At 45.9% G+C, this 10,794-nt stretch overlaps 1 protein-coding gene across 2 annotated transcripts; it reads left to right on the forward strand.

Moving 5' to 3' along the window:
* The first annotated feature begins 1,370 nt into the window (after positions 1 to 1,370).
* On the forward strand, positions 1,371 to 9,922 carry LOC135258100 (AP-1 complex subunit mu-1-like). 2 transcript variants are annotated; one of them, XM_064341351.1, is made up of 12 exons: positions 1,371 to 1,626; positions 2,751 to 2,907; positions 3,429 to 3,496; positions 4,328 to 4,458; positions 5,346 to 5,493; positions 5,723 to 5,849; positions 6,301 to 6,365; positions 6,617 to 6,688; positions 6,825 to 6,983; positions 7,650 to 7,775; positions 8,632 to 8,707; positions 9,665 to 9,922. In XM_064341351.1, exons 1-12 carry the CDS (start codon positions 1,585 to 1,587, stop codon positions 9,685 to 9,687), a joined length of 1,194 nt encoding a protein of 397 aa, XP_064197421.1. In that variant the 5' UTR covers positions 1,371 to 1,584; the 3' UTR covers positions 9,688 to 9,922. The 2 variants fall into 2 exon arrangements, with proteins under 2 accessions (XP_064197421.1, XP_064197420.1); XM_064341350.1 differs by having other exon boundaries at positions 1,374 to 1,626; positions 6,357 to 6,499.
* Positions 9,923 to 10,794: the final 872 nt, after the last annotated feature.

The raw sequence follows: 10,794 nt of genomic DNA on the forward strand, positions 1-10,794 counted from the left end.
TAACCAGGAAGTGGACCGGTGCTTGGGGACTGATGTCACGGAATGCCAGGCACTGAGCCACAGAACAACACGGGCGTTACAAGTCCTCATTTTCACACACCCTTTACCCTTATATTTACTTCTGTATTATCTGATGCTGCGCTAACCTGTGCAGCCAAAGATCTGGGCAGCGCTGGATATAAACTGTATCATCTAGCTGCAAAAGGGAAACGTGCTGCGGGTGTGGAATCCGTGTGGACCCCTAACCCTAGGACCAGCCCCGCCCCCTTCTACCACATGCAAGATTAACTTTCAGATACACAGAGACCATTAAGCTGCTCACTGCTATCATTGCTAACTTACTCATAATATATCAGGGATTGTTTGTACAATGATGAGAAGGTCTTAAAACTTTATTAGTAAAGTTTTACAAAAGCAAGAACACAGTGGCAAGCCGCCCAAGTTTATATAGCATGGAGACGCTGTGGGTCCATCACAGATTTTAAGTCTCAGCTGAAAACGCGGCTGTTTAAGGTGCTTTCATTTAATTGTTGACTCTAATCTCTGCAAAAATGATTTGCAGATCCAAGGTAACACTGTGCAACACTGCACTCAATGGGACCTTGATTGCTGAAGAAGGTCGCGGCTCATTAGTGTCTCTTGCTGGTAAACGGTGCCGGTCAGTGTGATATGTATGTCTCTCCACTGAAGCTGTTGCTTCTATATTTCCTCCTGGCTTTGTCTGCCAGTGGTGATCGGTGATGTCATCACCTCCTCACTGGTTGCCTCTGTGAAGCTTCTCTGTAGTCTCACACATGGGAGGAGCCGTAAGCCTTCACAGACACTACTCACAAGTGTCTGTGTACCAACGGAGTTTAGCTTGAGACACGTCCTCTTTGGACACTTATCGGCCTAACTAATGAGCCCGTAGCTAGCTTGGCCCGTTCACAGTTTTTACGGCGGGAAATTCATGATCAACATTCCAGAGCGTAGAACCTGTCCCACCAAAAACATTAAAGCAAAAAATGTGCTTTGTCAAATGCCATAGCTTACTCTCTAATGTAGACCACTAATATATCAACTCCATTGATTTCAGTTACCAGTAGTGATTTTTACATCAGCATCATAATGTTCAGTTACTAGCCTTAGCGGAGCAAAACTTCAGCTTCACAATCCTGAAAACTCTAAAGTGCTCTATTAAGCACAGACCTTTTAAAGCATATTACAAATTTGAAAGCCAGCAAGGACTGAAAAGCAACTTCGAGGTTTTCAGTATTATTTGTACGCAACACGTTCAGCACGTGATTCTGGTTTACATATAAGTATTTTGTTCCACGTACCAAATGGTCCTGAATCTTTTTTTACATAATGGGTGGGGTTTGGGGAAGCTGGCATTGGATCTGTTGCCAATGGCCGCTCTGTTTCCCGGAAAAGGAAGGCGTTTGGCAGCTGATCTCTGCTTTGCGCAGCGCAGGGAGCTCTGCGCACTGACCGTTTCTGGATAGCCACGTGCAGCTGCGTTTCCAGTCGCGCAGAAACACAGCATCCTTCAGTGTTTTTCGTAACTTTGATTCACCGGAGTCGCTGCATCCGAAAGCGACCAGGATGTCGGCCAGTGCCGTATATGTCTTAGACCTGAAAGGCAAGGTAAGAATACACGAAGGAGCGACCTGGACCGCTTATTCGCCACCAACTGTCTTAGCGGTCGTGCACCTGTGGTATCGCGGGACAGTTACTTTGCTTGCGACCCAGTAGTTAAAAACGAAAATTAGATCTGTCGTAAAAGTAGCCTAGTTCACAAAGCCAGGCTATGACATCATCACTACCAGCTAACTCACGAGGCTATCCTGCCGAAATCTCGGTAAGGCTGAGGGACATTGATTTAATTAACATTAAGCTCACTTAACACGATATTTTGTTTTTAGTTATTCAGTTAGTTTGTTTAGTTATTCATTTGTGTCTATACTTTTATGTCTATCATCAGTATCGGGTGTAGCTGAATCTTTTTCTAAACTGTAAATTTTGAGGTGAGGATAAAATACAATGGATATGATAAAGACGGTAAATTGTGTGTGTGTGCGCATATTTTTCCTCTGACAGTTCCTTTGTACAATTTAATTGCCAGAATTATTTAGAAAATAGCAGATTTCTTGAGCGGAACAGTACCTTTTTAAAAGCAGTTTCTTGTTGTGAGCCTACAGTTTGCAGACCTGTCAGTTCTGTTGACCTAGCCCACCCCTTAACCCCATTAGCTTCTACATTCCTGGACTTGAATTTCTGTTCCCATGGTTACGAAGTGAAACTTATTGCGATCTTTAGACGATTAGCATCGGGCACCGTGCTCTCTTGGATAGGTTTAAGCTTAATTTCTGTCATGTGCAGCGAATTAGCTCTTGGTGTTGTTTCCACACTTAATGCCATGGAAAAAACTGAATTTTGTTTATTCTTTTACATACTTGGATTCTCTATCAGGACCGTACTTTCTAATTATTATTATTATTATTATTATTATTATTATTATTATTATTATTATTTTACTATTTCTGTATTCTTACCGTAGATGTGCTTGTGTGTGTCTATATATGTGTTCATGTTTTCCTCTCTGCATGTGTGTGTGTTTGCATGTATGTATGTGTATGCATAAGTGCATGTATGCGTGTGTGTGTATGTGTATGACCATTGGTGTGTGTGTGCCAGTGTGCGTGTGTCTGTGTGTGTGTGTGTGTGCGTGTGTGAAAATATATAACTGCAGTGTGATGATGTCCCTTCAGGTGCTTATCTGCAGGAACTACAGAGGGGATGTGGACATGTCTGAGATTGAGCAGTTCCTGGGGCTCCTGATGGATCGGGAGGAGGAGGGGGCCCTGTCCCCTATCCTGTCCCACGGATCTGTGCGCTTCATGTGGATCAAACACAACAACCTGTACCGTATCCTTCCAGAGAGAATCCGGCCTTCTCTACTCTTTAACCTGTACTGTATCCTTACCTAGAGGATACAGCCTTCTCTACTCTTTAACCTGTACATTAACCTGTACTGTACTGTACTGTACAGAGAATACATTTAAATAATTGAGACATTATTTTTTAGATATTATCACCTAGCCCTATGTCTGTTTCATGTGGGTCAGTAAATGCTGATTGAATCAGTGAGTGTTGGGGTCAGTAAATGCTGATTGAATCAGAGAGTTTTGGGGTGAGTAAATGCTGATTGAATCAGTGAGTGTTGGGGTCAGTAAATGCTGATTGAACCAGAGAGTGTTGGGGTCAGTAAATGCTGATTGAATCAGTGAGTGTTGGGGTCAGTAAATGCTGATTGAATCAGTGAGTGTTGGGGTCAGTAAATGCTGATTGAATCAGAGAGTTTTGGGGTCAGTAAATGCTGATTGAATCAGTGAGTGTTGGGGTCAGGGGATCAGAAAGCTGTGCTTTTTTTAACACCATCCTGTCAGTTGTGGCAACATCCAAGAAGAATGCCTGTGTTTCCCTGGTCTTCTCGTTCCTTTACAAGATGATCCAGGTGGGTACCGAGTCCGGGCAGACATATCCTTCACCTGTTCCTGTTCTGCTCAACACGCTTTCCTGTCCAACGGGGAGTTCAATGTCTGGCAACATTTGGTGTCATTTATTCTGTCTGCTTTCAACAGAACAAAAGTATTTACTGTGCTTAATCTCAAACAGGACACACACACATACACACACACAGCCATAACTGTGCGGACTGCAGTAGTGCACACACACATACCACGGTATTTTATATCCTAAATGCTTTAGGTGTTAGCTATCGTGTAGCATTGTATTACCAATTGCTAGATGTTAGCTATCGTGTAGCACTGTGGTACACATTGCTAGGTGTTAGCTCACCTGTTGCACTGTGGTACACATTGCTTGGTGTTAGCTCACTGTTGACGTGTACACATTGCTAGGTGTTAGCTCACCTGTTGCACTGTGGTACACATTGCTTGGTGTTAGCTCTCCTGTTGCACTGTGGTACACATTGCTTGGTGTTAGCTCACCTGTTGCACTGTGGTACACATTGCTTGGTGTTAGCTCTCCTGTTGCACTGTGGTACACATTGCTTGGTGTTAGCTCACCTGTTGCACTGTGGTACACATTGCTTGGTGTTAGCTCACCTGTTGCACTGTGGTACACATTGCTAGGTGTTAGCTCACCTGTTGCACTGTGGTACACATTGCTTGGTGTTAGCTATCCTGTAGCACTGCGCTACACAACTGTTAGCACAGCACTAATTTATATGATTTATCATATGAACTGGATATTTTTGTCCAGCTGCATCATGGTGATGTGGCATTTTGCAGGAGTTGTCATGGCGACGTGTCTGGTTTTACAGGTGTTCTCAGAGTACTTCAAAGAGCTGGAGGAGGAGAGCATCCGGGATAACTTTGTCATCATCTATGAACTGATGGACGAGCTGATGGACTTTGGATACCCCCAAACTACAGACAGCAAGATCCTGCAGGAGTGAGTGCACCCCAAAACTCACACAGCAACATCCTGTAGTAATGAGTGCACGCCAAAACTCACACTGCAACATTCTGCAGGAGTGAGTGCACCCCAAAACTCACACTGCAACATTCTGCAGGAGTGAGTGCACCGCAAAACTCACACAGCAAGATTCTGCAGGAGTGAGTGCACCCCAAAACTCACACAGCAAGATTCTGCAGGAGTGAGTGCACCCCAAAACTCCCACTGCAACATTCTGCTGGAGTGAGTGCACCCCAAAACTCACACAGCAACATTCTTCAGGAGTGAGTACACCCCAAAACTCCCACTGCAACCTCCTGCAGGAGTGAGTGCACCCCAAAACTCATACAGCAACATTTTTCAGGAGTGAGTGCACCCCAAAACTCACACAGCAACATTCTGCAGGAGTGAGTGCACCCCAAAACTCACACTGCAACCTCCTGCAGGAGTGAGTGCACCCCAAAACTCACACTGCAACCTCCTGCAGGAGTGAGTGCACTCCAAAACTCACACAGCAACATTCTGCAGGAGTGAGTGCACCCCAAAACTCACACTGCAACCTCCTGCAGGAGTGAGTGCACCCCAAAACTCACACTGCAACCTCCTGCAGGAGTGAGTGCACCCCAAGACTCACACAGCAACATTCTGCAGGAGTGAGTGCACCCCAAAACTCACACAGCAACATTCTGCAGGAGTGAGTGCACCCCAAAACTCACACAGCAACATCCTGCAGGAGTGAGTGCACCCCAAAACTCAACCAGCAATATTCTGCAGGAGTGAGTGCACCCCAGAATAAACACCCCATAATCGCCCAGTGGCTGTATGCGTACCTGCAGGCTCTCACCTTCACTCATGTCGGGGGGGGGGTCCTCGTGTCTTGGCAGGTACATCACCCAGGAGGGGCACAAGCTGGAGACGGGCACCGCTCGGCCACCCGCCACTGTCACCAACGCCGTGTCCTGGCGTTCCGAGGGCATCAAGTACCGGAAGAACGAGGTGTTCCTGGACGTCATCGAATCCGTAAACCTTCTGGTACAGGGATTCTTTCAAATTAATTTTTTTTCTAAACAATCCAGCATAGTCTCCTGATATTTACAAGCCAGCCAATCAGAGATTAAGCATAGTCTCCAGATATTTCAATGCTAGCCAATCAGGGATCCAGCACAATCTCCAGATATTTAACCCCAGACCCATCATCAGCAGTGAGTATATCAATTCATATGCAATTAGGAATGGCTGGGGGGGTGTCCTCTCTCTGCAGGTGAGCGCTAATGGGAACGTTCTGCGCAGTGAGATTGTGGGCTCCATCAGGATGCGCGTGTTCCTGTCTGGGATGCCCGAGCTGCGCCTGGGTCTCAACGACAAGGTTCTGTTTGAGAACACTGGCCGTGAGTTCCACCGGAATGTTCCATTTTAGAACACTGGCCGTGAGTTCCACCGGAATGTTCCATTTTAGAACACTGGCCGTGAGTTCCACCGGAATGTTCCATTTTAGATCATTGGCTGTAAATTCTTCTAGAATGTCTCCTTTTATTTTTACATTTTCCAGTGACTACCAAGCTCCACCAAGAATATTTAGCAAAAACATTAACAAGGTGAATTCATGACTGGTGATAAATCAAGGCTGAATGTACAATGTTGCACAGTGTTTAGGTTCACAGTGTTCACAAACAGCATGTTGTCAATTCAAACATGAGGCAGTGGTGTTGTTCCATTGAAATAATCCTGAATTGCTTTAGTGAGTCTCCAAACAAAGATATGCAGTGTGTGATAAATGTGTATAAGTTTACCTGGATAAGGACCCCACTGTGATGGCTGTGTGTGATAAATGTGTATAAGTTTACCTGGATAAGGACCCCACTGTGGTGGCTGTGTGGACCTCCATCTGCCTGCAGGAGGGAAGAGTAAGTCTGTGGAGCTTGAGGATGTGAAGTTTCACCAGTGTGTGCGCCTATCACGCTTTGAGAATGACCGCACCATCTCCTTCATCCCGCCTGATGGCGAGTTTGAGCTCATGTCCTACCGCCTGAACATGCATGTGTGTACCATGCTTCACCAACTAAGCATGCATACAAAGACATGTGTGGAGAATGTGTATATATAGATTTCTAAATCTATTTTTAAGGCCTTGTGTGTGGGCACATCTGTTCTGCAGGTGAAGCCTTTGATCTGGATTGAGTCGGTGATCGAAAAGCATTCACACAGCAGGATCGAGATCATGATCAAGGTAGACTTTCCAGGAACCAGACCATTATATTTTTTATTGCAGTAAAAAATGTAATTAAATAGAGAGTTTGTTAGAATCTGTAGAATATGAATGAAATGACTTGTGCTCAGATGTTGGTTCTGCTGCTGTCTCTCAGGCTAAAAGCCAGTTCAAGCGGAGGTCCACCGCCAACAATGTGGAGATCCACATTCCTGTGCCCACTGACGCGGACTCCCCCAAATTTAAGACCACAGTGGGCGGGGTCAAGTGGGTCCCCGAGAACAGCGAGATTGTCTGGTCCATCAAGTCCTTTCCGGTGACACATCCCAAAACCTGCACCCATAACCCACAAAACCTACACCCCTATAACCCATAACCCACAAAACCTACACCCCTATAACCCACAACCCCCAAAACCTACACCCCTATAACCCACAACCCTCAAAACCTACACCCCTATAACACACCACCCCAAAAACCTACACCCCTATAACACACCACCCCAAAACCTACACCCCTATAACCCACAACCCCCAAAACCTACACCCCTATAACACACCTCCCCAAAACCTACACCCCTATAATCCAAAACCCCCAAAACCTACACCCCTATAACACACCACCCCAAAACCTATACCCCTATAACCCACAATTCCCAAAACCTACACCCCTATAACCCACAACCCCCAAAACCTACACCCCTATAACCCACAATTCCCAAAACCTACACCCCTATAACCCACAACCCCCAAAACCTACACCCCTATAACCCACAATTCCCAAAATCTACACCCCTATAACTCACCACCCACAAAACATATTCCCCTATAATCCACAACCCCCCAAAACTACACCCTTATAACCCACAACCCCCAAAACCTACACCCCTATAACACACCACCCCCAAAACCTACACCCCTATAACCCACTTCCCCCAAAACCTACACCCCTACGCTTACCTGTGCGTACCTGTGCTCTGCAGGGGGGGAAGGAGTACCTGATGCGTGCGCATTTCGGGCTTCCCAGCGTGGAGGCGGAGAATAAGGAGGGGAAGCCGCCAGTCAGCGTGAAATTTGAGATCCCGTACTTCACCACCTCCGGGATCCAGGTGAGCGCCGCCGTGCCACCACCTGCCAGCAGAGGGAGACGTACCACAGGGATAATAATTTCACATTTAAAAGTACAGCGCTCAAACTACAGTGATGACCTCAAACCCCGCCCTCTTCCACAAAGCATTCAGAAAAACTCACTGGCAGAATACTGGGAATCATGCCAACCATCAGCAGTCGTAACCTTGGTGACCTTATTCTGGAGGGAGTGCGGGATCAGGGAGTGTGTATGTGCGAGTGTGTGTGTGTGTGTGTGCGCGCATATGTGAGTGTGTGTGTGCGCATGTGTGAGTATGTGTGTGCGCATGTGTGAGTGTGTGTGTGTGCATGTGCGAGTGTGCGTGAGGATCAGAAGAAATGCAAACGTCTTTACTTTTCTATAAAAGCACAATTGCTTTGTGTTTTCATGCTCTGACATTGCGGCATGCTTGTGAATTTTCTTTGTTTCCACTTTTTTTAGGATACAGGCAAGAGTAACTTATCGTTTTTTTAAGAAAGTGACAAAAAATAGTTTTGCTAAGAATGGCCTTTTCATTTCCTAGTAATACTCACAGTTCCTCAACAATTTCTACAGTCACTCCTCTTTCTGTTCAATATTCCTGACCCATAGAGTCATGGGGTCAAAGGTCATGTTCTTCTGGGGCAGTAGGGGGGTTTAGAGGGGTATGAGAGGCAGTGGATGGCATGAGGGGGCAGTTAGGAACAGAGAGAGAGAGAGAGACCAGTCTCTGCTCTCTGTACTCTTTGTATCAGCCAGAGTACAAGTATTGATGAGGAACAGTGTGTGAAATGGATGGCATTCTCCGAGCAGGACTCAGAGCTGGACGGTGCCTAAGGCGTTTCTGTGCTCTTCAGGTACGCTACCTGAAGATCATTGAGAAGAGTGGGTACCAGGCTCTACCGTGGGTTCGTTACATCACTCAGAACGGAGGCACGTATACCCGACCTCTCAGTAATCACTGCCGTTACCTTAAAGTGCCAGAGAGCTGCACGCTAATCTGGCTAATCTCTGACACTAGCAGGGACAATCTGGCTAATCTCTGACACTAGCAGGGACAATCTGGCTAATCTCTGACACTAGCAGGGACAATCTGGCTAATCTCTGACACTAGCAGGGACAATCTGGCTAATCTCTGACTCAAGCAGGGACGATCTGGCTAATCTCTGACACTAGCAGGGACGATCTGGCTAATCTCTGACACTAAATAGGGACAATCTGGCTAATCTCTGACACTAGCAGGGACAATCTGGCTAATCTCTGACACTAGCAGGGACAATCTGGCTAATCTCTGACTCAAGCAGGGACGATCTGGCTAATCTCTGACACTAGCAGGGACGATCTGGCTAATCTCTGACACTAGCAGGGACAACCTGGCTAATCTCTGACACTAGCAGGGACAACCTGGCTAATCTCTGACACTAGCAGGGACAATCTGGCTAATCTCTGACTAGCAGGGAGATCTGCACTGACGGGACAACTGGCAATCTCTGACACAGCGGGACAATGGCTAATCTCTGACACTAGCAGGGACGATCTGGCTAATCTCTGACACTAGCAGGGACGATCTGGCTAATCTCTGACACTAGCAGGGACAACCTGGCTAATCTCTGACACTAGCAGGGACGCTAATGCTCATGTGAATATTCCACAGCTCCCACAATCAAACAACATGTTAAAATACTGCTGTATAATTTCATTTTACTTTTGTATGTATGTGATATACTGTGTGTACAGTTCATTATAAAGGTCTTGAGTAGTGTAAAAAAAATCTGTCACTCTATTTAAAAGTGATCTTCTGAACGTCTTCTGTTTAATATGTAATTCAGATTTTTCAGATTAACCAGTGATTCCGATTTCTCAGATTAATAAGTGATTTTAATTTCTCAGATTACCAGTTGAGGACCCAGTAGAGGTGCCATGGCAGTGATGGACCAGCAGGAACCCGTTCTGATGTTTGCTGCACATTGTGTCACAAACCTCCAGATTTACTTCCAAATTGTTGTTTTTGTCAAAGTTTATGTTCATGAGAAGAATCACTGCATCATTAACCCAACGTTTAATGTTATTATTTACATTTCTGCATATGAGTAGTGTCACTCAACTGGTACATTCAATCGCACACATTAAATGATTAATTCTAAATTATTTTAAACCTGGTGATTACATTGTTGAAATTGTTAATGTTTCAGAAATTTGAGGAAAATCACCGCATGGAATAATGCAGAGGTCAGTTTCAGGTCAAAGCTTTCGCTCTTACCAACATGACTCAGACCGCCACAGTCTTACCACCATGACTCAGACAGCCACAGTCTTACCACCATGACTCAGACAGCCACAGTCTTACCAACATGACTCAGACATCTTACCAACATGACTCAGACCGCCACAGTCTTACCAACATGACTCAGACAGCCACAGTCTTACCAACATGACTCAGACAGCCACAGTCTTACCAACATGACTCAGACAGCCACAGTCTTACCAACATGACTCAGACAGCCACAGTCTTACCAACATGACTCAGACAGCCACAGTCTTACCAACATGACTCAGACCGCCACAGTCTTACCAACATGACTCAGACAGCCACAGACAGTCTGACCTCCAGAGACTTTCGCTCTTACCAACATGACTCAGACAGCCACAGTCTTACCAACATGACTCAGACAGCCACAGTCTTACCAACATGACTCAGACAGCCACAGTCTTACCAACATGACTCAGACAGCCACAGACAGTCTAACCTCCAGAGACTTTCGCTCTTACCAACATGACTCAGACATCCACAGACAGTCTAACCTCCAGAGACTTTCGCTCTTACCAACATGACTCAGACAGCCACAGACAGTCTAATCTCCAGAGGCTTTCGCTCTTACCAACATGACTCAGACCGCCACAGTCTTACCAACATGACTCAGACAGCCACAGTCTTACCAACATGACTCAGACAGCCACAGACAGTCTGACCTCCAGAGACTTTCGCTCTTACCAACATGACTCAGACAGCCACAGACAGT

This window comes from Anguilla rostrata, chromosome 6, assembly GCF_018555375.3.
Source record: "Anguilla rostrata isolate EN2019 chromosome 6, ASM1855537v3, whole genome shotgun sequence".
Taxonomy (NCBI): domain Eukaryota; kingdom Metazoa; phylum Chordata; class Actinopteri; order Anguilliformes; family Anguillidae; genus Anguilla; species Anguilla rostrata.

What these genes read in the sequence shown, in the direction of transcription:
- LOC135258100 (XM_064341350.1), top strand. Translation starts at nt 1,585, where the DNA reads ATGTCGGCCAGTGCCGTATATGTCTTAGACCTGAAAGGCAAG. An exon ending in TCTGTTTGAGAACACTGGCC is followed by an intron (nt 5,850 to 6,356) that starts GTGAGTTCCACC and finishes ATCTGCCTGCAG; the next exon opens with GAGGGAAGAGTAAGTCTGTG. An exon ending in GGTCCATCAAGTCCTTTCCG is followed by an intron (nt 6,984 to 7,649) that starts GTGACACATCCC and finishes TGTGCTCTGCAG; the next exon opens with GGGGGGAAGGAGTACCTGAT.